The sequence below is a fragment of the Ceratotherium simum genome, chromosome 17 (genome assembly GCF_057802395.1).
Source record: "Ceratotherium simum simum isolate JZ-2026a chromosome 17, ASM5780239v1, whole genome shotgun sequence".
Lineage (NCBI taxonomy): Eukaryota > Metazoa > Chordata > Mammalia > Perissodactyla > Rhinocerotidae > Ceratotherium > Ceratotherium simum.
This window is the reverse complement of record NC_141916.1, coordinates 11,956,085-11,982,329: the sequence shown is the minus strand read 5'-3', so window position 1 is coordinate 11,982,329 and position 26,245 is coordinate 11,956,085. Positions and strand designations below refer to the sequence as shown.

General features: G+C 48.8%; 2 protein-coding genes across 3 annotated transcripts; one reads left to right on the top strand and one right to left on the bottom strand.

Annotated features, from left to right (window-relative positions):
- Positions 1-3,711: 3,711 nt before the first annotated feature.
- LOC147914694 (retinol dehydrogenase 16-like) lies at positions 3,712-9,070 on the bottom strand. Of its 2 annotated transcripts, XM_087441939.1 has the most exons (5): positions 8,758-9,070; positions 6,194-6,452; positions 4,698-4,861; positions 4,238-4,246; positions 3,712-3,929 (listed from the first exon to the last, which is right to left on the bottom strand). In XM_087441939.1, exons 1-5 carry the CDS (start codon positions 9,068-9,070, stop codon positions 3,712-3,714), a joined length of 963 nt encoding a protein of 320 aa, XP_087298065.1. The 2 variants fall into 2 exon arrangements, with proteins under 2 accessions (XP_087298065.1, XP_087298066.1); XM_087441940.1 differs by lacking the exon at positions 4,238-4,246.
- A 12,934-nt stretch (positions 9,071-22,004) lies between these two features.
- Positions 22,005-23,963, top strand: ACKR5 (atypical chemokine receptor 5). Its single transcript, XM_014786632.2, has 2 exons — positions 22,005-22,126; positions 22,644-23,963. The coding sequence occupies exon 2, from the start codon at positions 22,660-22,662 to the stop codon at positions 23,851-23,853; it is 1,194 nt and encodes a 397-aa protein (XP_014642118.1). The 5' UTR covers positions 22,005-22,126; positions 22,644-22,659; the 3' UTR covers positions 23,854-23,963.
- Positions 23,964-26,245: the final 2,282 nt, after the last annotated feature.

The window sequence follows — 26,245 nt, the reverse complement described above, 5'->3', positions numbered from 1 at the left end:
AGAGATCTGAGAGCATATGTTTCAGTCTCCTGGCAGATAGATCTCCCAAATAGAGCTACTTTTCTTCTCCCAAAGCCATAACAATTTGCTCTTTATGCACATCGGGAGGTGAGCTCTTACTCGGTGACAACATGTTGCCCTATCCTCACCCAAAGGGAGGGCTGTAAACCCCCAAAATTAGAAAGACAGTTGTTCAGTTTGTCCCAGATGATAATGGAGAGGAGGAGGGAGCTGCCCCATCAGGAGACTAAAGAAAGGACTAGAGACTGGACCCCACAATAGCTGTCCCTGGAGGGGCTTCAGGGTGAGGTGGAGGACACCACTTCATAAAAGAGGGTGGATCGGCCGGAGGAACAGAGCTGGTGAGTGGGGCAGGGACAGGAGCCAGTGTCCCTGCTCTGGGCGTCTCCCTCACTGTCCACGTTTATCATAGCTCTGACTGGTAAGTAAGGAAAGAGAGAGGCCCTGGAGGGCGAAAGAGAGGCTTCCCTACAGAAACAAGAGGCTCAAATGCCCCCAGACCCACCTCAGCAGGCGAAAAAGACACACAAGGCCAAGATTCCACTCAGTTGTAACCTTTCTGCACAGGGAGCTGACTGTGTCCTGAGAGTGCTTGTCCCTCAATGTGGGAGGTGGCAGCAGCCTGGCAAAGGCCGGTCCTGTGGAATCAGCCTGTCCTTGCTTCCTGGAGTGACTCCAGGGCCTCCTCCAAGGGCTTCCCAAAGGCTGGGGGAGGAAGAAGACAAGGAGGAAGGAAGGAGCCCTGGAAACTCTCAGGGAGCCAAGACATTGTGCAAATCCTGACCGGACACCAAACCCTGCTGAGGGATAAGGTCACGGTTTCTTGGAAGGAACTAGAGACTTTTTTCTCAGTGACCAGAAATTCCTTCAACCATAAATTCCCAAAGGGCCATGCAGTAGCGACATCTCTGAGCCCTCACTCCTGCTGCTTCACTCTTGTGAATCCTGAAAGTGATATGACCTTTGGTGTTAGGGACATGCCAGGATTTTCAGAGTCCATTCCGTGTCAGAACAATCAGAATGTTCGGGAGAGAGCAAAGAGAGAGAAAGGGAGCCTGGGGTGACACTCACAAACCTGGGGGCTGCAGGGCTCAAATGAGAAATCCTTCAGAGGTGACCCCCAGGATGGAGACCCACTGCCGCTAATCTCTGGTCTGAGATCTTGCTCTGGGTGTCACCACTGTGGCGACGCTGAGATTGCCTCCCACGCCCTGGAGAAGGGCAGTGGGCCAGGTCCCAGGTCAGCACCTGTGGGCCATGTGGGTGCTGGAGTGGAGGCGGCGCCCCCTGGCGGCGCCCTCCAGAGCCTCAGCTGAGACCACTGTCAAGAGTTAGGGCATCCATCACCCACTTATTCCCCTTTGTCCACCCAGTATGGGTCTTCAGAAGAGGGGGAGGAGTAGTTAACAAAAAGGAGAGCTGGAAAGAGCCGGGACTGAGGGTTAACTCTGCAAGCTGTTTCCAGCCTTACAGGTATTTGGCCCCACTAATGGAGCGGCGGTGCAAAAATGTAGAGACACACCCTTGCCTTTGGATGCTAAAGATCTGGCTGTTGCACTAGATTCGGGGCTGGGGAGTCACTGACCCTGTACTCTTCAGAAAACGTCGGGACAGCAAAGGGAAAAAGGAGTGAGGGCAGCTTCCTTGGGGCACCCCCATGGAATATCATGGCCTGGGTGTCACTACCTGTACAGTTCCATCAGACTGGACCTGGCTCCCTCCTCAAGGGAAGAAGCCTGGAAGGAGGAGGGTGAGGCTCTGCTGAGGGTCCAGGGTGAGGACTCGGGCTCATTTGCACTGGACTTCTTTCTCAAGGCCATTGTTTTTCTGCCTTGACAAAGCTGGCGTCCTTGAGTCACAATCCACATTTGGGGCCATGGGACCCGTCTAGGTGCAGCCCTGCCCCCCATGAAGAGCCCAGCATGGAGGGCCAGAGGTATGTATCCTCACAGTTCTCTGACACTCTGGAGAGGACTCCCAGGGGTGAGTCCAAACCTCCTGAACACATACCCTCCAGGCTAGAAAGTGCATCAGCCATCCTTTATTTTATTTCCACTTGTTTGTTGTGTCTGGATACAAATAATGTTATGAAAATCTGGAGACTTCAGATCAAGCATGATGCTCTTGCTTTGCATTGTTGTGGGGGACATGGAATGACTTTGAGTGGACTGACACCAGAGCTTTGAAGGACTTGCAGATCCTTGAGGATGGCCTCCATCATCTCTGTGTCTTCAGCAGTCCCTTGTCTGACACCAAGCGCTCACTACACGTTTGAGGATGAGGGACCCTGCACTATCCGACCTCACTTTCTGATTCATGAAAAGTGCTGACATTGTTCTACAACATCAGGTTCCCTAAAGACTCCATATCCTCGACTGAAAACTACAGGAGGAAAACTAAGACATATGACAGGGTTCCTCTCAACTCCAATTTGTACTCAGCCCAGTGATCTGTATCATTTTCTGCAAATACCTTCTCTGTTGAGTCCCTATTCAGAAAAACATCAGAACAGTGGAGACAGAGAGAGGCGGGGCCTCCAGAAGCACTGGGCAATTGAGAGAATTCTTGCCTAGCACACAGTGGGGCTCAACAATGCTTAGCAGAAAGTGAAAGACTGGGGTCCAGAAGTGACTCTTTTTCTCCTCCACTGGAGGCTGTGGGGAGGGGAACCTGGGCATGGCAGAGGATGGAGGGGACAGATAGAGAGAGATGGAGAGATGTTGCTGCTGAGGGGTGAGGCTTGATGTCCCCAGGTAAGAGTCTCGCCCTGCCAGTCCCTTAGCCACCTCTCTTTGTTTGTCCATCCTGGTGTCTAATCCTGTGACCCCAGGTTACCTGATACATCTTGGGAAGGAACCATTAGCCCCTCACTTCTGTGGAAGGAAGGGAGTGACCTAACTTCTCTCTCCAATCCCTCCTCAGGTCATCCCACTCATCCCTTGACCTCCAAAAGCAACTGACACTTCCTCTCATAGACCCACACTCACCGCTTCCCAAGGCCACGGATCCAATCACTGGGACTGGGTAAACTTTTCAACTTTATTTTAAGGCAAAAATGAGGAACGAAAATCCATGGATTCAAGACAAATCAAACATTAATTTCTGTTTCCTCTATCAGGAACCCTATTAAGGACACCCCCTTACAGCAAGGTCGACTGACTTGGCACCTGAGACTGATGGGTCAGGCTGGTGGTCGCTCTCCACACCTCCACCTCTGTCCACAGATATATTCAGTGGAGAGGGGCCTTCACCTCCTCCAGGTCATTTCCATCTTGTGAGAGTGGGAGACTGGCCAGGGTTAAGGCATACCCTGAGGAGGAAGACAGAGACAGAGTAGGGTCAGGTGGGCCTGAGCTCAGCTGCCCACACCCTCCTAAAAACATGGATTCTTCAGGGTGACAGAAGGGCCATGAGACCCAGAGCCTTGAGAGACCACTCAAGAAACGGGGCACAGATGTGTGCCATTGGGTCCTTGTTCCTCAGCTGCAAAACTTGGTATTTTCCTCCTAATATCTCCAGAGTCCCGAGTGATGTCCCAGGAGAAGCCTGGGGAGGGGGTGGGAGTGAGGCAGTGAGCTGGGTGTCCCTGCTCATATGGGAGGCCCTCTCTCCAGTCTATTTCCCTCCCCCTGAGGCATCCCTCCCTCACACAGTACCCAACTTAACCCTACCGTGAACCCCAGTCTTGGGCTACAGGGCCTTGGCGGGCCTTGGGGAGCTCCAGTAGATCATGGCGTCCACCAGGAGGGAGGGCATGTAGCTCATGGGGAGGTAGAGGAGCTTGGCATCCCAGCCAGCTGAGTATCGGGTGCGGGGGTGGCAGGAGGTCAGGGCATGTTCCATGCAGTCTGTCACCAAGGACAGTTTCCCAGACCAACTTGGCTCCAAAATTTCAGTTGATTTCATGACTGTCAAGAAGGAGACACCATCCAAATATATTCTCACTTCCCCATTGTCCCACTTTCAGATCAACTCTAGAGAAAAGTTTCTAAAAGCTCCTGGGTCCCCCAAAATATTGCTCCAAATGGAATCCATGGGTGTCATTGGAGTGTGTCCCACCACTTATCCAAGAACACTCCGCGCTACCATGTTCTGACTCTATTCCTGGGAATACAGTGATGTACTGCATAAGTATGTTCTGGTCACACAACGAACTGCATTTACAATGGTCCCATAAGATTAGTACCATACAGCCTAGATGTGTGGTAGGCTATACCATCTAAGTCTGTGTGAGGACACTCTATGATGCTCGCACAACAATACAATGGCCTAATGATGCATTTCTCAGAACCTGTCCCCGTCGTTAGGTAACTCACGACTGTATGAACACTGCATAAACTGGAGGTCTCTACAAACACTGGAAATCTAGGCACCTGAGAACCAGCTGCTCTAACACCCGCTTGCCATGAGTCCAGGGGGGTCTTCCCTTTCGGCTTCAGCTTCCTCCTCACGATGAGGGGTTCAGAGGAGACAATGGTGCCCAGGCCTAACAAGCCAGGATCCTTTCCTTAGGTTACCAGTTAACCACATGAGACCACGGATGGAGCTAAATGTCCCCACTTTGTGGGTGAGTCAGAGCCCGGAGCATGGACCTGAGACCTGAGGAGGCACTAATGATGGACCCAGGCTTCCAGACAATGGTTTGCTTCACTCCCCATGGTCCACAGCTCACTCACATGATGCCAACATCTTTTCTCCATAGGTCTCCTTGACCTCTGGGCTGGCTCGATCCCACACCTCCTGGTAGCCCTGAGAAAACCTCTCATTCCTGGTCATGCTGGTCTTGAAGTAACCAGGTTCAATAATGGCCACCTTCACCCCAAAGTGGGAGAGCTCCCTCCTGCAAGGCAGACAGGCAGAGGGACAAGGACTTCAAAGGCCTTGGCAGACAAAACACAACAAACAAACAAGATCACAGAAATGATACAACCCCAACATAGGTTTGGGGTGACATAAATTCAAAGCTTGGGAAGTTTCAAAGTGCAGCGGCCAGGAGGAGAAAAATTATGATGATGGCATAGTCTCTGTGTAAGGTTTGTACATTTTCCCACGTATTTTACATGCATGTGCTTGTTAGCTCTAAATCCTGCCTATTCTGCTACAAGGCACCACTTAAATGCTCTCTCCTCCTGTGTCCCCTCACATCCAATCCGTCTCTAGACTTTAACCATCTTAGTTCCTCCACTCTCCTCAATCCTCTCTCTCCCTTCTCCTGCTCTAGTCAACTGCCAGGCCATCTGTCCCCTAAGGAGTATCTCTCTGCCTGCAGTCTCAGCTCCCCCACATTCAGAGCCATCATCTGCCCTGCAGCCAGTGGGTTCTCTAGATGCTGATTTGACATAGTAGCTCCCCTGATTAAATCCCTTCCATGGGGCTCCACTGCCAACAGTATGAAGGTCTACAGCCCGTCCAGGGCCCATGACCCTACATGAGCCCACCCATGCCCACCTGCCCCGCATCCCTCCTGCCATCCTGGACCTTGTCCTTTATCCTGGAGGACCCTGCAGCATAGGCACTCAACCATTACTCACCCTGGGCTTGTCTGACCTCATTCCTTCATCCAGGAAGCCTTCCCACATTATTTGTCAGGTTGCCAGGTTACCAGGTTCAGTTCTTCAATCCTCAGCTCAGACCCCTCTCCAGGTTCCTTCCCTCATTTCTCTGCCACCACAGCCATTATGGCTTACTTCGTCACAATCGCCATGAGAGATGGCCACAACATTTCTGTATCTCTTGTCCCTTTCTCAGAGGTCAGACTTGTTAAGTCAAGGACCAAATACCATTCTCCTTAGACACATTTAATGTGCACTCTCAGAGGTGCCAAAAATATATGTTGAATTGACACAAATGCTCTACCCCTACCTCAAGGGCTCCCTGAAGCTGAATGTCACAGGAGTTATGGACGTGGGCACTGCAGCCACATTATCCCATGTCCAATTCTGCCTCGGACACTTTCTGACTGTGGATCCTCCTCCAGGGCAGGAATATGTTCAATCAAACTCTGTTAGGCCTGGGGTCCATCCCAACACCCAGAACATAAAAAAAGTGCTCCCCAATGAATGCTTGGCACAAAGCAAGAGAGAGGGATCTGGAAGGAAGAGCCTCTGAAAAGGCTTTCCTGGAAGCACAGAAGGAGGAGGACTGAGGGAGGTCCTGGGTCCCAGTCCAATACCTGAGGGAGTCTGAGAATGCCTCGACGCCATACTTGGAGATACAGTAGCCCCCACCAAGAAAGGACACCCGGCCCAAGACGCTGGAGACGTTGACCACGCGGCCCCGTGCCCTCCTCACTAGCGGCAGCAGGCTCAGGGTCACCTCGATCGTCCCCAATAGGTTCACGTTGAGGATCTTCATGAAGTCCTGTTTGGTCAGCCACTCATTGGGTGCCGTGGGCATGAAGATGCCAGCGTTATTCACCAGGCCCCACAGTCCTGGGGACAGTGAGGGGAGAGAGAACAATAGTGCGTTGTGCCCGTGGGTGAGAGCACAGCTGTGGTTCCAGTTCACCTTCCAATCACGTGAGGACATTCTGAGAGAGGTTGGGTGGGGAGTGGGTGGAACAGATAACAACACACAGCCGGCAGGGTCTAGGGGGTGCAGACCCTGTAAGCTGTTGGAGGACAGAAAGTGTGCCTTCCTCCTGATTTATTCTTCAGGCCCAGCCTCTGCCTGGTGCACACTGGGCCATCCCCCCACATTTGGTGAAGGCAGGGACTGATGTGGAGGAATCTAGTGTGTCCATATCCGGAACACAGACAGTAATGTTTTGGGTTTCACACATCAATGTTGTCCTGCAGATGTTATAAATGTTCACCTACATTGTCAGATTTCCTGGACAGCCTCTTGAGTGAGTGCTCAACAACTATCTACGGGGGAAGGAGAGAGACACGCAGAGAGAATAAGAAAGAGCGAGGGAGACGAAGGAAAAGACAAGATAATAGACAAACGAAGAAAAGGTGGCTAATATCTGGGTAGGGGCTGGTTGTGTAAAGCAAACCTGAAACCCCAGGTTGGGGGGAATGTGAGGACAGGTGGGGAGAGACCTCAGGGACTGGCCTTGAAACACCTGCATCAATAGTGAGCAAGGTTCCTGTAGGATCTAGGGGAACAATTCCAAGGGGCAGGCTTTGAGGGGGAGGCAATGCTGTCTCACCCCCACCCTCCCTGCACAGACTTCACCCTCTGCACCAGAACATGCCCCCCTCTCCTCCCACCCACACAGGAGGCCACCCTCGCCCCATCCCCCTTGGCCCACCGTTCACCCAGCTTCATGGAAACCTCTCTGCAAGACTCCAAAACACAATTCCCAGGACAGAAAGTAAAGAGTTCCAGCATCAGCCCTCGGGACAGCGGGGCAGGGATTCAGGGGAGTGGGGCACGGGTGGCACAAATATTGACCCAGAGAGTTGAGTCCCTCCCCTGCTCAGAAACAGGCCCGCCCTTCTAGAAATGCACATCCTCCCACCAGACGTGTTACTTCTAAGAACCCAAACAATATACGTAGTTATATGGAGAGATTTGGGTAAATGAAGTTAACCAAGACATGATTTATGTTGAATATGATGAATAAAATGTAGGCAACAATTTAATATCATACCATGAGGTACTGTTTTATAAAGTCATACTACTCGGGGCCGGCCTGGTGACTCAAGGGGTCAAGTGTGTGTGCTCCACTGCTGCAGCCCGGGGTTCGCAGGTTCAGATCCTGGGCGCGCACCGACGCACCGCTTAGCAAGCCATGCTGTGGCGGCGTCCCATATAAAGTGGAGGAAGATGGGCATGAATGTTAGCCCACAGCCAGTCTTCCTCAGCAAAAAAAAAAAAAAGAGGAGGATTGGCAGATGTTAGCTCAGGGCTGATCTTCCTCACAAAAATAAATAAATAAAATAAAGTCATACTACTCAAAGGGATGGAATATTTTCAATCATTAAAATTCACAGTTTTGAAGAAATTTCCATTACATTATAAAATGCTCGTCTTCTTTCAGTGAAAAGAATTGGACACAAACTATGTGCAAAACATAACTATCTATGTCAAAATGTTACCAGGACTTCTCTCTGGTGGTGAGATTGTGGGGGAGTTTGGCTTTGATCCTGTACTTTCATGTGTTTTCCACAATACCCATGTTTTACATTGATACTTAGATAGAAGAAATGAATGTTCTTTTCTTCCCCCATAATAAGACAAGTGCAATTGCAGTTTAACAGAGAGAGAGAGAGAAGTGACTCTGTAATAGTTTTGACCTTACTTAGCAAGTCCTCAGTGTTGTCATCTGAAAATGGGTGACAGTGACTCCCTGGTGGGAGGGTTATGGGTCCCCAGCAAGAACATGTTAAAGTGCTGAGAACAGGAGCCCGGCTCCAACGCTGCCCCAGCCACCCAACAAGACTTCGGGCCCACATCTCCACTTCTCCTCCAGAGAGTGGGCTCTGATCTCCCCGGGGCACTCAGCATCAAGAAAGCCAGAACTGCTCCTGACAAAAGAGGGGACGCCATAGACAGGAATTCTGGAAGGGCAGATTCTCCTCAGGGCAAACTCTCCCCAAACCTCCAGAGCTCCGAGGTCATGAGGTGGGGGCAGTGGAAAGAGGAGCGGCTCGGCTGGTAAGCTGGATGAAGTAAAGAAAGCTACTGTGACTTCAAGTCCTGGAAAACACATCGGGAATCTTCCCCAGGTCACAGACAAGGGGTCTCCCTTCACAGAGAGGAAACAGACTTGAGAAATCTGGGTGATACCTCTGTCCCCCGTGTGCTCCTTCACCCACTGGGTGGCTGCAGCGATGCTCTCTGTCTTGGTGACATCCAGGATCACCGTCTCCAGTCTGTCTGACATCTGGTCCCTCAGCTGCCTTGCCCCCTTCTCCGTCAGACACGCGGCCAGCACCCTCAATCCTCGCTGGTCCAGCTGCCTGGCCAGCTGGTTCCCAAAGCCTGAGTCACAGCCCGTGATGAAGACGTACTTGTCTCGGAGGTGGCTCACCACCTGCCTCTCCCGGTACCAGCGCAGGAGGTAGTACAGGCCCACCAGGACTGCCAGGTACAGCCACATGGCTTTGCAGGGGACAGACACAGACAGGCTGTGATCAGAAGAGTCTGGCCCCCTCAATCAGGAAGGCTGTGCTGGCAGTCTGGTCTCCAGGCTCTCTGGCATAAAGACTTCAATTGCCCTCCTGATCACTATCTTTCTGGAACATTTTTCTCTCTCCCTACCTATCTGCCCTGTGGACTACTTTTGCAAGAGCTGACATAGGCCCTTGAAAACTCAAATCCTGCCCCGAAGGAAAGCATCACTGTCAGCAGCGCTGCCCCAGGCCTCTTACTCCATCTGCTCTCCACGTCCACATGTCACCCACTGAGCAGCACAGGCCACTCTGTTCCAGATTCATGGTTCAGAACTGTTTCTACTTGTCTGCCGACATGCTGGGCTTGATCTTCCCGGCCTCAGGAAGGTTCTTAGTGGACTTGATTCAAGAAACATTTACTATCAACACCCTGTCTGGGCTTGAGTTTCCCCATCAGACTCAGCACACAGAATCCCCTCCTCTGAAATCTAACTCACGGTCAGCCTCTCTAGGGTTAGACAGAGAAGGCAAAGGAGTTTAGGGAATAGGTCTCCTCCTAATATAGTAATTCTCTGGGGCAGAAAGGTGTTCAGGAGAGCATAGGGCGTGCCTGAGGTCAGAGACAAAGAAAGGGGAGAAGAGGGAGTCGGGTGGACACACTCAGCAGTGAGACTTCTCCGAATTGCTGGGAGGGCTGACGCAAAGCAAGTCTAACAGTTGTAATCCTTTTTTATCCACAGGCCCTCTAAGACCAGTCCAAACTGAACCCATCTTATCAACAGAGTAATTGAGATTTGTTTTTCAGAAAACTTGCAAAGTCACGTCACCAGGGTATGTATAGAAGAGAAAATCTTGACCTGAAATGACACTGAAACCAAAGATTCTCCCCTACAGAACTGGAGAACCAGGACACGACCGGAACATGGAAGTCAGACTCTCATCAGAGGTGAGGGGTCCATTGTCTAGGAAGATCCAGTGTTAGAACTCCTTCTACACCTCACCATAACTGTTTAAAACCTTACCATAAATGCTTAAAGCCCTCTTTTCAAAACCTGCTCCACCAGTGTTTCCGTGTAGCAGCCTGTCTTCTGTAACATCTTAAATTTTGCCCCAAATCCTGAGTTGAGGAGAGAGATCTGAGAGCTTATGCCTCCTGTCTCCTTGCAAATCAATCTTATGATAATGCCTTTTCTCTTCTCAAAAGCTGATGCTGTAATAATTGGCTTTTTATGGGCATTGGGTAGGAGAACCCCATCTTTGTGTGGTAACAATTTTGGCTACCATGAAGGGACTGCTGGCTGGAGGGTCTGGAGCCCCCGGCAGAGTGCAGGCTCTTTTTGTCAACTCCAAGTGGCTACTTAGACAATTTTGTCTAGAGGCTCAGCTGATCCAATTCCCATTTCCCACTGTGGCACTCCAGGCCCCAGGGTGTTTTTTTTTCTTTTGAGAGAAGAAACAACTCTGGAATCAGATGTCTTTTGGGTGAGTGACCTCATTAAAACATGCCGTTCCTAAATTGTCTAATAATCACATCAGAATTGTCAGTTAGAGTCCCCACTGGGGAGATTTTTGCCCAGTTAAGGTCCCAAGGCTAGGATTGTGGGTACAAGGGAGACAATATAAAAAAGTTACAGCCGCTGGCGTACTCAAGGGATTAGGTTAGAGTACCAAACTCTAGATTAAAATCCCAGAATACTCGAGGATAGAGTCCCAGAATATTGGATTTCTGTGTCTGTTCATGGTTGTCTATGAGTGACTGTGTTATTTGTTAAAATTGGCTGCTTGGGAACTGGGTTTCTCGGTGACAGTAACAAACTCCCTTTGTGGATTAACCTTAGAAGGGTCTTCTGACTCTGAAAAAAAGAGGCACTGTTCCCTCTGGTCCTTCGGGACATTCCCAGGTGACTGGGGGTTTCACAGAGTTGTCGGGGTGTCTGATGTGCAATGGCCTCATAGGGACCCCTTTCTGAAGAACATATCTTATTGGGCCCCCATTGTTCATGGCGAGGCATGTGGTGGCTGCAGCCCATCCAGGGCTTCCTCGTCTCTGAACTTTGTGGGTGCCAGAACACATAAGGGAGAAAGCCGAGCCTTTGGTTATTCTCGCGGGAGCTGTTCCCGCAAGCACACTATCAGACTCTACACACTATCCCCTAGAAAGACCTTGTTTGCTGCAGCCACCTTGGAAAAAGTCCCCTAAAATGGAAATAGCTGTAAATGGCTGGCAAGATGACCCAGGATAATTTAAAATTACAGTGGCCACTTTGGGCTCCTTTCAAGCCTCCAAACGGAGGAAAAAGGAAAATATTTAATCTTTAAATATTTTTAAAAATTTAAAGACATTTAATTGTGCCCCATTATGGCACAATTGCTCAAAACCTAAAGGTTCTGGAAGCTACCCTGAGGGCGTGGCTTGATAATCGTCAGGTTGCGGGGCGGGAGGGGGAGGTCCCAAAAATAAGATTGGACAAAAATGTGGTTGCACCTCATTTTGGGGTCAGAGGTGGTTGGACAGAAATGTGGGTTGCATCCTCTTTTGTGGCTAAGAGTCCTACCAAACTGCCGTCAGCCTCAGGGGATTACATTGGCCATTAGAAGGAATGTTCCAATTAGATAAGATCATTTAAAAGTGCACTTAAAAGCAAAATTCCAAAGTAATCTTATTGAAAGTTTTGTTGCAAAAAGAAAAAATTAAGTTATACAAGGTACCTAAAAGAAAAGCCCATTAAGTCATGGCTTTACAGACACCCCATAATCTACCTTTGAAGGAGGGCCCATTATGAGCCCCTTCCCGAGTTAACAAAACTCTGAGAGATTTTCTGGGAAACTGCTATGTTCAAGATTACTGGTTCTGTACTGCCAGGTATAGTTATTGTTTGTCCAGGCTGAAACCTGACAAGATATTTGAAAGGATTTAGCAACTTATGATCAGAAATTTGGCCAAACTGAAAGCTGGTATTCAGAGCCTGGTAAGAATTTTTTTAGGTCTTCTTCACTAAGTTAAAATAAAACTAAGCACCCAGAGGGAAAGAAGCAAATTAGGATGATGTATTTGAACAGGTAGATCAACCTATAATATCATTTAAGTCACAACCCAAAAATCTGGGGAATTAAGAGCAACAGTCCTCAATTTACAAATTTTTGCAAGACTGGAAATGCAACTCCAGAGGCAATTCAGATTCCACCCGTTTCCTTTATCTCAAAAAGCTTGTGGCCTCTCTGGGGAACTGTTATCTAATCTATCACCAACTCCTAAAACCAAAGCAAAAAATAATGGAAAAGGGAGCTTTGTATTACTGTACCTGATTCATGGCAGTAATTTTAAAATAATGGTCATGTGGTCTCTGTGTATGTGTGTCTATATATATGTTGTATATGTGTGTGATTTTTTTCCCTTTCCAAATGGTATAGTTTCTAAGAGAGCCATATTTGACTGGCTTAAAGTAAGCATTTACATAAATGTAATGGAAATTAACCCAAATGTCTTTCAAGTTAATATGGTATAAAACAATCTTTGGTAAGTGAAAGCTTATTTAAGTTTGTTGATTTGATTAAAATAAACATGTTTTCAGAGTTATCAGCATTGGCTATGATACATGTTATCTCTGGTACAAAACTTGTGAGCAAAAGTAATAACTTAGAATGATAGCTAATTTTGTCTAATGTCTCATGAAGTTTTGTAGGAAATCTAAATAATTGTTGGGAACAAGTAAACTAAATAGATGTGAAAAAAATAAAAGTATTGGGTGAAATTTTTAACAATAATTATGTGTTATGGTGGATGTACTTAACTCCAAAATCTTTTGGTAACTTGAAACCTTAGAGTTTTGCTAAATTGAGTTAAACGATAGAATTTATTAAATATTTAGGTCATTTCCACATAAGATATAATATTAAATATTAATTACTAAACATAGATTTATCTACCTTTGGCTTCTTATTACAGAGAAACTGAAAAAATACTTGGGTTTTATTGGTAAATATATTTTGTGCCATGCTGAGAAACTTTCTATGACAAAATATATGTTTCTAGACAGTATTTGTGGATCTGCCAATATATAAAAATTAAGAAAAGTAAGATGTATATTTTCAGTAAAGAAGATTTAAGGAATGGAAATATTTTTGTTTGTTTTGTTAAGAAAGATAAATTTGGGCCAGCTCTGGTAGCTGAGTGATTAAGTTTGGCATGCTTCACTTTGGCGGCCCAGGTTTGGTTCCCAGGAACTGACCTACACCACTGATCTGTCAGTGGCCATGCTGTGGCAGCAGCTCACATACAAAAAGAGGAAGATTGACAGTGGATGTTAGCTCAGGGTGAATCTTCCTCAGCAAAAAAAAAGATAAATTTGCCCTAAAGTACTAGGAGGGAAAAAAGAAAGCATGGGACAAATTTTGAATGTAAAAAGAGAGTTATAGAAGGTCTGTGGAAGAGGAACCCTGAGTAAAGAGTTTTGTCCATGGTCAAGTTGGTTAAGATTAAAATAAATTTAATTAAGTGAATAAGTTTTAATATCAAAAGTAAGCTGATATTAAAAGTAGAATTTGGTTTTCTCTCTCTTAAAAGGATAATTTTCCTGGACTGGAATCTGAATTCTCCTAGCCTCCTCAAATATCTGGCTACAAATCTCCAAACCAACATTTTCAATTTTTTCCATCATTTTCATTTGGCATCACTGAGAACTGAAACCACTCTTTTTCCTGAAGCCCTGCAAACTAAAGCTAGACAACTTGATAAACTTAAGAGAGATTCATGCCTATTGCTGTATAAGCCACTCAGAAAGATACCTGAATACTCAATGACATCATCAGAGACATTTCAAACTGAAACTTGTTTATAATTTGCTCCAACCATTAACCTGTTTTTGTTTTTGTTTCTCTAGAAATGTTTCTTATTAATTACCTAGTTACTTGCTTACACAACATAGGCCTAACTTTGGGAGCCCCTCTGTATCACCACCTTACTAAGAGACTGGTTCAATGAGATGGAACAACCTATGTCCCTTATCAGCAGGAGGAAGCTAGAGTGGTCACCACCCTGTGTCCCTCAAGATTGAGGAATGACCAACAAAAAGGGGGGATTTGTAACCACAGGCCCTCTAGGACCAGTCCAAACTGACTCCATCTTATCAACAGAGTAATTGGGAGTTGTTTTTCAGAAAACTTGCAAAGTCACCTAGCCAAAGTATGTGCAGAAGAGAAAATCTTCACCTGAAATGCCACTAGAACCAAAGATTCTCCCCCTACAGAACTGGAGAATCAGGACATGACCAGAACATGAAAGTCAGACTCTCATCAGAGGTGAAGGGTCCATTGTCTAGGAAGACCCAGTGTTCAAACCCCTTCCACACCTTACCATAAATGTTTAAACCTTACCATAAATGCTTAAATCCCTCTGTTCAAAATCTGCTCCACCAGCATTTCTGTGTAGCAGCCTGTCTTCTGTAACCTCTTAAATTTTGCCCCAAATCCTAAATCAAGAAGACAGATTTGAGAGCTTATGCTTCCTGTCTCCTTGCAGATCAATCTTGTGATAACACCTTTTTTCTTTTCTTGAAAGCTGATGCCGTAATAATTGGCTTTTTATGTGTGTTGGGTAGAAGAACCCCATCTTTGTGTGGTAACACTTTCACTCTGTGAAGAGGCCCTGTCCCCAGGGGTCCCCTGGGTGCCTGGTTACATTGCCCTCTGTCCCTCCTGCTCAGACACACATCCACAACCCAGACCACTCAGGCACAGACTCCAAAGACAGAAAAGATTGACTTGAACAGGGACCAACAGATGGGGTGCCCTAAACCTCACCCAAGCAGAGGCGGATGTAAACCCCAATAATTGGAAAGGTAGTAATTCAGTTTGTCTCAGGTGATGATGGCAAGGAGGACAGAGCTGCCTCTTCAGGAGACTAAAGAAAGGACTAGAGACTAGACCCCACAACAGCTTTCCCTGAAGCAGCTTCAGGGTGAAGTGGAGGACACCATTTCATAAAAGGGGATGGAAGATCCAGTAGAACAGAACTGGTGAGTGGAGCAGCTTCCTCATGGCACCTCAGTGGCCTCTGTTGGGATTGGGCTCCAGTCCCTGCTCACATCCACCCAACTGGACCAGACCTCTTCTCCAGGAAAAGAGGCCTGGGAGGGAAGTGAGGCATGTGGAGGCTCTGAGGGACTCGGAGGCTGAGTTTCATTGGGCCTTTTTGTCAACATGGTTCTCTTTCTGTTGAGGCAAGGCCCTTGAGTGGAGCCCTGCAGCAACCATCATTGGATCATGTCCTTCAGGAAGTGCTGGTAGAAATCAGAGACCTAACCTGTCCACAGTACCCTGAGACTCTAGAGAGGACTCCTGGAAGTGGGCCCAAACCCCTCTTGAACACCTTTCCCCACAGGACTACAAAATGGCTCAGTAATCATTGTTTTGGAGGAAGAGAAATGGTAGAAATCTAGGAGCTCCAGGTTAAGCCTGAAGCAATTATTTTATTTTATTTTACTTTACTATTTTATTTTATTTTACTTTATTTTATTTTACATTTTTATTTTATTTTATTTTATTTTATTTTATTTCATTTTATTTTATTTTATTTTATTTTATTTTATTTTATTGGTGAGGAAGATCAGCCCTGAGCTAACATCTGTTGCCAATCCTTTTTTTGCTGAGGAAGATTGGCCCTGGGCTAACATGCATGCCTGTCTTCCTCTACTTTATATGTGGGATGCTGACACAGCATGGCTTGTTAAGCGGTGCATAGGTCCACGCCAGGATCCGAACCTGCAAACCCTGGGCCACCAAATGGAGCACGCAAATGTAACCACTACACCACTGGGCCAGCCCCGCAATGATTTTATCTTAACGCAGCAACACATACTGTGGCTGAGTGTGCTGAACACCAGAGCATCGATGATTCAGAGCCCCTGGAGGGCGCGGACTGAGTCTCATCATTTTTATATTTCCAACACCTGGCAGTGCCCAGAATCTAACAAAGACGAATGAACGTTGAGGTAGATGACACTGCAACATCCTGCTTCACTTGCACTTTCACCTGCATTTCTTACATTGTCCGACAATATGAGATTCCCCAGAGCCTCCATTTCCCTCATCTTTATAGAGGGAGGAGAATCAAGACGACTTCAGCGAGTCCTCTCAAATCTACCTCTTATGGAGTCTAAGAATCCACATGTTGTCATCAAAATGGCAAAACCTTAGGAAGTTGTGCCTCAGGAAGCACTGGAAAATTCAAGGGGGATTTCTGTCCAGCACACATTATGTGCTCAGCAAAAGTTAGTAGAAACTGAATAAATCTGGACTCAGCAAGGCACTGTGGGCACCTCTACAGAGACTGGGGAAGGTGCTGGGGATCAGGAGGTGGAGTATCTGAGGGAGGAACAGAAGTGAGGGGACAGATAGGAATCTGAAGGAGGAGAAAGAGGTGAGGCTCACTGGGAGGCTGCTGGATGGTGCCAGTTTCCCTGGGGAATTGTACCTGGGGCCCTTCCAGTCTCTACCAGTCTCTCCAAGCTTCCTCTTCCTTAGACTAACGTTGCAAGACACACACACACACACACACACACAGTCTTGGGAAATTATAGAAAGGACAGAGTTGTCCTTCATCTTGTGGAAGGATGAGGGCAGGGAAGCAAAGACAATTCACCTTCCCTTTATCTAACCCCTCCCCAGATCATCCCTCTCTTCTCTCAGCCTCCATGTAGGAGACTTCTCCCTCACTCAAGAAATTTCCCAGAATTCCCAGAGCTGAGTCACCTCCACAGAGGGGTCCACTCTACCCCACTTTTCTATCCTAGCCCCTGTCGCTGAGAGGCTCTTCCAGGTGGTCATTTTTAACCTTTCAGACATCATGGACCCCTTTGAGAATCTAAGGAAGGCTCTAAGTCCCATAAAAATGACTAATCACAACAGAGGGGAGTTTGTATATACTTTTCAGTCCTTAAAGCCATTCGGTGCCGGGAGTCCAGGTCAAGAATCCCTGTAGGGCCGGCCCCGTGGCTTAGCAGTTAAGTGCGCGCGCTCCGCTACTGGCCGCCCGGGTTTGGATCCTGGGCGCGCACCAACGCACCGCTTCTCCGGCCATGCTGAGGCGGCGTCCCACGTACAGCAACTAGAAAGATGTGCAACCATGACAGACAACTATCTACTGGGGCTTTGGGGGGAAAAAAAATGGAGGAGGATTGGCAATAGACGTTAGCTCAGAGCCGGTCTGCCTCAGCAAAAAGAAGAGGATTAGCATGGATGTTAGCTCAAGGCTGATCTTCCTCACAAAAAACAAAAAAAAAGAATCTCTGTAATAAGGGTTCACTGAACTACTGGCAGTGTGACTCAGGCAAGTCGTTCAACCTCTCTGCACCTCAGTTTCCTTGTCTATGACAGGAACCACCTTGTTAGGTTGTTATGAGGATTAACTGAGGTGATGCACATAGAGCCCCTTGCAATCATGCCTGACAGTCAGTATTCAATAAATGTTAGCTGATAGGATTACTACATCCGTTGCGCGGTAATTCATAGAGGCATTGGGGATGGTCTTGACCTTCTATGTCAGAAACATGATGCCAGACAACTAAATAAAAGAAGGAATTGGTGTTGATCCAATTCAGAGAAAGAAATGCCTGGTGGTGGTAGGACTAGGGAGAGGTAACTCAAGGTCAATTCCACAAGAAGGAGTCGCTTCTTCCTCATCCCCAAGAAGTGGAAAAGGGCTTATGCCAAGCACCTCACATTTATTATCTCATGAATCCTGTACAATAACCCTGTGAAGGGAGCACCATTAACCTCATTCACTTATAAAGAAAGTGAGACTCAGAAAGGTAAAGTGACTTGCCCAAATCACACAGCCACTAAGTGATGGAGCAAGGTGTCAAAGCCAGGTCTGGTCCCCAAACTAGTGTCATCTCCATTGTGTCTTGGTGAAAAGTGAGTGAGCAGGAAAAAGCTGAGCAGGGTCAAGACAGGGTCACATCCTTCTTTGGGGAGCCTGGTGAACCCCTTATCTGGTGCTGCTGGGAAGACAAGGCTGCTTCCCTGGCATGGGGAAGCCATAGCAGGAGGGTAGAGTGACTTCTGTGGCTGGCCTTGGCTTCCTCACTCAGTGACCTTCTGGAAGCTCAGGCTGGGGACAGGAGTGCAATTATTGCCAAACTCTTCATCCCTGACCTATCTGCAATCCACCTGCCCTCACTGCACAAAATAGTGTCTTCAGCCACACAGGCCAGGCAAGTGGGTGGTTTCTCGGGACGGCCTGCCCGCCCCTTCCTCCTCCAGGGTCCAGGCATAAGCCCTTGACCCCCACCAGACCCCGGGAAGCTGCCTGCCTTTATCTGCGCCTCCTAATAACTCCTCTCTGGTACCTTCCTTCCTTTCTGATTATTGATTACAATGTCTTATCTACACTGTCTTTTTTGAAAAAAAAAAAAAAATAGGAGGAGGAGGAAGCAGAAAGAGTCAATTTCCAGGAATTGTTTTGCTGCTGCTGCTCCCGTTGCTTGCAGCAAAGCTGTGTGCCCCCCTCCTCTTGCCCGGTTGGCAAGGAGCCTGAGCCCCTGTCCCTCCCTCTTTCCCTTCCTCCCAGTCTCTCTCTTTCCAGCTGCCTCCCTCCTCCCTTCAGAGAAAATCCCCCACATGAAAACTGCCAAGCTCTCAGTTATTTCTTCCTGAGGGAGCAGCTTCCCTCTGCGCCTCTGCCAGAAGCAATTACCATCACTTCCTCTTGCTGCAAATACACATTGGGTGATGTGAGGGGTTGGGGGGTGGGGAGAAGGTGCAGGTGAGGCTGCAGGGGTTGACATCTCCATATGGGAGGGAAAAGGTCCTGGGGTGGAAGATTCAGAGACCCAGGAGACGTGCGCCACTAAAATGCAGTCTTGGGAGGAATGGAAATGGCCATGGAACAGAATACGTGGTCCATGTGGAGACAACAGAGACCAGAGCCAGGGTCTTCCTGGAGGGTGCTTGATCTAGCAGAGCCTCCATCTGCATGAGTCAAAGGCATAGAGAAGGAAGCGAAAATTCCCAGAAGGCTGCTTACTGAAAAAAGACATCCATGACATAGCAACTGAGATCCTAAAGATAGAGAGAATAGAAGTGTCTGAAAAATCAAAGTTAACTACATTTTACCTTGTCATAACTCATCATGACAGATTTCTTGATCTAGGAGTGGTCTGACGTGTGAGTGGACCTGTGACATAATGGGAAATATATATTTGGTCTCTGCCTCAGGTTCCTGACACAGAGTTCCTAAAACCCTTGTAATTTCCTGAGTAATGGGGTGATAGGAGCATCTTACGCTGAGCTCCTAAATCCCTTGGAATCTCCTGGGTGAAAGAAGCATCTTGTGTTCTAATGGGGTGACTCTCGGTGGGCTCCTGGATAGCTTCGGGATGCAGGCTCATCACCAGAAAGACCAAGTCTTGATTAGAAGCTTGGAACTTTCAGCCTCACCCCACATCCTCTGGGAAGAGGAGAGGGACTGGAGATTAATAATCAAGCATGCCTACATGATGAAGCCTCCATAAAAATCCCTAAACTATGAGGTTCAGAGTGCTTCCGGGTTGGTGAACGCATCCACATGCCAGGAGGGTGGTGCACCTCAACTGGGGCAGAAGCTCAGGACCCTTCCTGATCTCATCGTAGGTACTTCTTCATCTGGCTATTCATTTGTATCCTTTATAATAAAACAGTAAAGGTAAGTAAATATTTCCCTGAGTTTTGTGAGCCATTCCAGCAAATTATCAAAACTGAGGGGGAGTCGTGGGAACCCCCAAATTTGTAGCCATGTTGGACAGAAGTGCGGGCATCCTGGGGACCCACTGCTTGTGACTGGCATCTAAAATGAGGACAATATAGGGGCTGGCCCGGTGGCGTAGTGGTTAAGTTCACACGCTCCGCTTCGGCAGTCCAGGGTTTGCAGGTTTGGATCCTAGGCACGGACCTACACACCGTTCATCAAGCCACGCTGTGGCAGCGTCCCACATACAAAATGAAGGAAATTGGAACAGATGTTAACTCAGGGCTAATCTTCCTCAGCGAAAGGAGGAAGATTGGCAACAGATGTTAGCTCAGGGCCAATCTTCCACACCAAAAAAATAAAATAAAATGAGGAACTGAGACCTTAAACCTGTGGAGTCTGACACTAATAACTCCAGGTGGTTGGTGTCAGAATTGAATTAAATTATAGTGTAGCCAGTTGGTGTCCAGAGAGTTGGAAAATTGGTTGGTATGGGGGGCAAAAAACCCTACACATTTGATGTAGGGTTCAGAAATGCTGTGAGTAGAGAAACAGTTTTTCTACAGGAGACTTTAAGAAAACTGCAAAATTAAAAATATTCCTTCCCATGGTGGTGGTTGGTGGTGATGGTTGCACAACAATGTGAATGTATTTAATGCTACCGAGCTGTATACTTAAAAATAACTAAAATGGTAAATTTGTTGTTCATTTTACCACAATAAAAAAATTAATTAGCTAACTTTAAAAAAAAATCTCCTCCTTGAATGGATAAACAAAATGTGGTAGATCCATGCAATGGAATATTACTCAGCCATAAAAAGGAATAAAGTACAGATACATGCTACACTGCAGATGAACCTCAAAAATATTACAAGTGAAAAAAAAACAGACACAAAGGTCACACGTTGTATGATTCCATTTACATTAAATATCCATAATAAGTAAATCCACAGAGACAGAAAGCAGAATGATGGTTGTCAGGGGCTGGAGGAAGAAGGGAATAGGGAGCAAGTGCTTAATGGGTGTGGGGTTTCCTTTTGGGGTGATGAAAATGTTTTAGAGCTAGATAAAGGGAGTGCTTGCACAACAATGTGAATGCACTAAATGCCACTGAATTGTACCCTTTAAACTGGTTAATATTGTTTCGGGAAGTTCACCTCAATTAAATATATATACCTTATCCTCTCCAGCCAACACAACTTCAGCCCTACAGCCCACAAGACATGGGCCCAGCTCCAGGGAGCTCTGCCATCTGTGCAGTGTGGTTTGTGTGAGACAGGCAACCTCTCTGGGCCTCACAGAGGATAAGGAAGCCCATCCTTCCTCCTCACAAGAGGACCTCGGGGATCAAATGATTAACTGAGTGAAAGTGCTCTGAGAAGCAAGAAGGTCTGCTGACACAGGATATTCACCAACAACACAAATCCATGGGCTCCGAGCCTCACCCTATGGCTGGGAGGGAGAGAACAGCAGGGTGACTCTCTCTCTCTCTCTCTCTCTCTCTCTCTCTGCCCCACTCGGCCACACTTCACAACCACACTTCACGAGGAGAAGTACAGAGCGGTGGGGGGGGGGGGGATGCAGTTCTCCTCTCCCCATCCAGGTGTCTCCCTGAATCTCGACACAGCCCCCTTCGTGCCCTTTCACCCCCCATCGAGTCTTTCCTCTCCCCCCAGATCCTCCCCTCAGATCGCAAAATGAAGACTGGGCAGAATGGCAGAGCCAGCAGGGGAAGGGCCAGAGTAGTTACAAGTCTGACTGATTTTCAGATTTATTTTAGCCCTCCCACCCCCATCCAGTTCTGCTTCAGCAGGAATCAAGGTGGACAGGGGAGAGTGGGGTTCCAGGCAGATTTAGAGGGCGGAAAACACAGACTTCTGTGAAGCGTTTACCAGAGGCTGGCCCTGTGCTAAGACTTCACCTTGATGGCTCATTTCATTCTCACAACACCCTTTAGTAAACACCATTGCTGTCCCATTTTGCATTTTGCACAGGAGAGAACTGAGGCTCAAAGACGTAGATTCGCACAGCTAGAGAGGGAGGAGTCTGGGTTTCAATGCTCACAGCCTGACTCCTGACCGGCTCAGCGGGCCTTTGCCGTGACTTCCCTTCTAACTGGATTGGGGGAAGGCAGGAAAAACCCCGACCCTCTCCCGCAGAGCCTCAGCCAGTGATACTGCTTCCCGGATGAGAAGGGCGGCCCCGAAGCCCACAGCCAGGCCGGGCCCACAGCCCCAGTCCCTCCAGCCTCCTCGCAGCTCCCCAACAGTCCGGACCCACTGGCCCTCCAGGACCGGAGGTGCTCCCAACAGAAACTCAGGTGAGTGTTGTTCCCTCTCAGGGAAGAAGGGACTCGGGGCTTGGAGACAACTGCCTTTCCTGCATGTTCCACAGATGTCCCCAGGGGTGAAATAGAGAGGGGTGTGTGTGTTCACATCCACTGCCCAAACAGCAAGACAGAGCAAGAGCCCCTGAGGACGCCCGTGTGAAAGGGCCAAGGGGTGAAGTGGCAGGAGAGGAGTGAAGGTTGGCGCCCACCTGGGGCTGGAGATAGAGTGGGACTGGCCAGGCTGGGAAGAAATCTGGGTGGGAACCAATAGTTCTGGTCTCTCCCATCACTGAGGCTGCTTAACACAGCAACTCTGCTCTTGGTTCAAAGTTGACAAGTGAGTTGTTTACTATTTATTCACAGTTTGAGTGCTAAGCTTCCCTTTCTTGCCTCTTCAGACCCAGAATCTTTCCCCCAAGCCTCCTGGCCCCCATGGCCCACTGCCTTGGGGACATAAGGCTGCTTTCGAGGTCTCCTTTCTCTTCCAACCCTCACTTCTCCCTTTTAGGAGTTTGCTGGTCCTGATGTCAGTCACGACCAGCGTGGGGCCGGGCCCCTCCGAGGGCTTCACCGCAGCGCCCACCAGTGACCCTGAAGAGATCCACAACTGGAACGACCTGCTCTACTTCTTCAACCACACTCTGCCGGAGTGCCGGATGGAGCTCAACGAGAACACCAAGCAAGTGGTCCTCTTCGTCCTCTACCTGGCCATCTTCGTGGTCGGGCTGGTGGAGAACATCCTGGTGATATGTGTCAACTGGCGCTGCTCGGACCGGGCGGGGCTGCTGAGCCTCTACATCCTCAACATGGCCATAGCGGACCTGGGCGTCGTCCTGTCTCTGCCCGTGTGGATGCTGGAGGTCATGCTGGACTACACATGGCTCTGGGGCAGCTTCTCCTGCCGCTTCACTCACTACTTCTACTTTACCAACATGTACAGCAGCATCTTCTTCCTGGTGTGCCTCAGCGTCGACCGCTACGTCACCCTCACCAACGCCTCTCCCTCCTGGCAGCGCCACCAGCACAAAGTGCGGCGGGCCGTGTGTGCAGGCGTCTGGATCCTCTCGGCTATCATCCCACTGCCCGAGGTGGTCCACATCCAGCTGGTGGAGAGCTCTGAGCCCATGTGCCTCTTCCTGGCGCCCTTTGAAACATACAGCACGTGGGCCCTGGCAGTGGCCCTGTCCACCACCATCCTGGGCTTCCTGCTGCCCTTCCCTGTCATCGCAGTCTTCAACGTGCTGACGGCCTGCCGGCTTCAGCAGGCAGGATGGCCGGAGGGCCGGCGCCACTGCCTGCTGGTGTCTGCCTACATAGCAGTCTTTGTCATCTGCTGGCTGCCCTACCATGTGAGCCTGCTGCTGCTCACCCTGCATGGGACCCACGTCTCCCTCCACTGCTACCTGACCCACCTGCTCTACTTCTTCTACGACATCATTGACTGCTTCTCCATGCTCCACTGCGTCGTCAACCCCATCCTTTACAACTTTCTCAGCCCGAGCTTCCGGGGCCGGCTGCTGAACGCTGTGGTCCATTACCTTCCCAAGGTCCAGGCCAGGGAGGGCAGACATGCTTCCTCTTCCTCCTCCTCCACTCAGCACTCCATCGTCATCACCAAGGAGGACATCCAGCCCGCTGCAGCAGGCCACCCAAGCCTGAATGCCCAGGCACCGAATACCTCACCCATCTCTGCTCCTCCATCTCTTAGAGCCAGCTGAGGCAGAGTCCAGTCTCCTCCATCAGTGAACTAGAAAGCAGGAGGGGTAGGTGAGAGATCTGGAGGGTGAGGGTCAGAGCACTCGTGGTCCATTTTGAATATGTCTTAAAATATCGGGGGGGGGGGAGGGAGAGCAGGGGCAGGGAGGGACAGAGAACAGGTCTTTGGGGGTGCACTATTTGTCTCAGTCATTGTCTCTAAGGGAGACACAGAGGAAAAAAGGTGAAATAAATAAAAGAGACAGCCATGACTCTGGATCTCTGAAAAACCTGCCCTTCCAGCTGGGATCGGGAAGGGAGCTAAGGCTAAAGAGATGCCCAGCAGAAACTAGACGCTCTCATTTCAGAAATCGCCCTGGCCAGAAAGAGCAAGCTCCACGGGACCTCACAAAACTTTCCTTTGACGTCTGTGTGCTTGTTGATCTCCCTACACATCACGCAGGCTGTGGGGAAAGAGGCCAGAGGCCAAGGAACCAGGAGGCCTCAGCTGGACGTTTCCCAGCATTGGCGAGAGATATGATAAATGGACGGGGTGGGGACAGCAGGCCAAGGTCTGAGACAGGCACCCTGCAGCTGGGTCGGTAGGATGGTTCCCCACCCCCCATCCAGGAAACGGCTCCATTTCCTCCCTGACATTCTCCCTTTCGTCCACCCTGCTCCCCTCCCCCCAGAGCAGAGGCGCTGTCCCAGAGCCCATCTCCTCCCAGCTTTGGATCTAGGACATTTCCAGACTTCTAGGAAGAGATGCTATCAGAAATCCACCCCCTGTCCCTCCCTTTCTCCCCAGATCATAGGAAAATATCAAGGGACATCCATTCTGGGAGACCTGGGGACAGCCAGCAGCAGGCACTGACAGATGCTCTGACCCCTGCGAGAACTAAGTCAGCTCTCATCCTTACACTTCTTTCTCCCCTGCCAAATCTTTCCATAATTTTCCTGTCCAGCAACTTACTTCTATTAACACTTGTCCTATAGATAGGAAAAGAAGTCCTCTTGTTAACAAGTAGGTCTTCTGAAAAAGGCTCATTTATGTTTGGGAAACTAGGACCATGTCCATGAAGACCCCTGACTGAAGTAAAAGCCCAAGAACAGGTCCCAGTCCAGCAGTTCCAAGTCCTTGGCCAATTAATCCTGCCCGTGGAGAGGGAAGGGCTTGTGGACATAGCTACTGAGGGCCTCTGTCCTGCTCAAGGGCTCAGTATGTCTGGAATGTTTAACTTGGGAGTAACCACGCACCGACCTGGGCGCTGTCTCCTCTGCTCTTAGAATCTAGAACTGTATTCATTCCACAGATGCATTAAACATGTGCTCCAACTGTGTCTGTACCTGTTTGTCAGGAGCAAGGAGGAAATCTGTATCTACAGGCCCCCTGCTCACTGGGCCCAAACCTGAAAAGAGCTTAAGCTACAAACAGCTGCTCAGTGGCACAGAGATGAGGGCTTTTCAACCAGGAGAGACCAGGTCTAACTTGGGGTTGCAGTAAGGGCTTAACCAACAATGCAGACAATGCATTAAAAAGACTTTCCTTCCAGGGGCCGGCCCCGTGGCTTAGGGGTTAAGTGCGCGCGCTCTGCTACTGGCAGCCGGGGTTCGGATCCCGGGTGCGCACCAACGCACCGCTTCTCCGGCCATGCTGAGGCCACGTCCCACATACAGCAACTAGAAAGATGTGCAACTACGACATACAACTATCTACTGGGGCTTTGGGGAAAAAAAGGAGGAGGATTGGCAATAGATGTTAGCTCAGAGCCGGTCTTCCTCAGCAAAAAGAGGAGGATTAGCACGGATGTTAGCTCAGGGCTGATCTTCCTCACACACAAAAAAAAGACTTTCCTTCCTTGTGCCCAACTAAAAACCAAGCCAAGATCTGAAGCCCATTACCACTGCCTCCTCTGACTCGGGCTCCAGAAGTTTCCTAAAGGAAACCCAGTTTTACATCTCTGGCTCATCCCAGGTTTCCTCAGAGGCCACTTCCTCAAGAGCCTGCTCGCCTCACAGATTTCACGCTGGCGACCTGTTATCGCTCTGGCGGCACAGATACTTCCTTAGGGCCTTGGGAGGAGAGGGAACTGGCTGTGCTGACTGCAGCACGACTGCCTCGCTCAGCACTGACTGAGCACTGTGGGGGCTGGGCCCAGGCAATGTGCTCAGAGATCAAATCACACCCTGATTTCTAGAGGTCTGTCTCCTTCTCTGTGGGGGTACATTTGTCATTAACCTCATGAAATTATGTCAAACATCCACCTCCTCTCTGTTTGAATCTGCTTCTCTCCAGTCCAACACACCATGTCACAATTAAACGGCATTGGTAAGACAATTTGTGGCCAGATGTCTAGTCCCACTAGACACTAGCAGAGTCCCACTGCTCTCTCTGGGCCTACAGACTGCCTCAGG

Excerpts from the sequence above, each read along its gene's own strand:
- ACKR5 (XM_014786632.2), top strand. The coding sequence starts at position 22,660 with ATGTCAGTCACGACCAGCGTGGGGCCGGGCCCCTCCGAGGGCTTCACC.
- LOC147914694 (XM_087441939.1), bottom strand. The coding sequence starts at position 9,070 with ATGTGGCTGTACCTGGCAGTCCTGGTGGGCCTGTACTACCTCCTGCGC. Across the intron at positions 6,453-8,757 it reads GGAGCACACGGGGGACAGAG|GACTGTGGGGCCTGGTGAAT; the intron begins GTATCACCCAGA and ends CACTGTCCCCAG. Across the intron at positions 4,862-6,193 it reads GCATTCTCAGACTCCCTCAG|GAGGGAGCTCTCCCACTTTG; the intron begins GTATTGGACTGG and ends TCTGCCTTGCAG.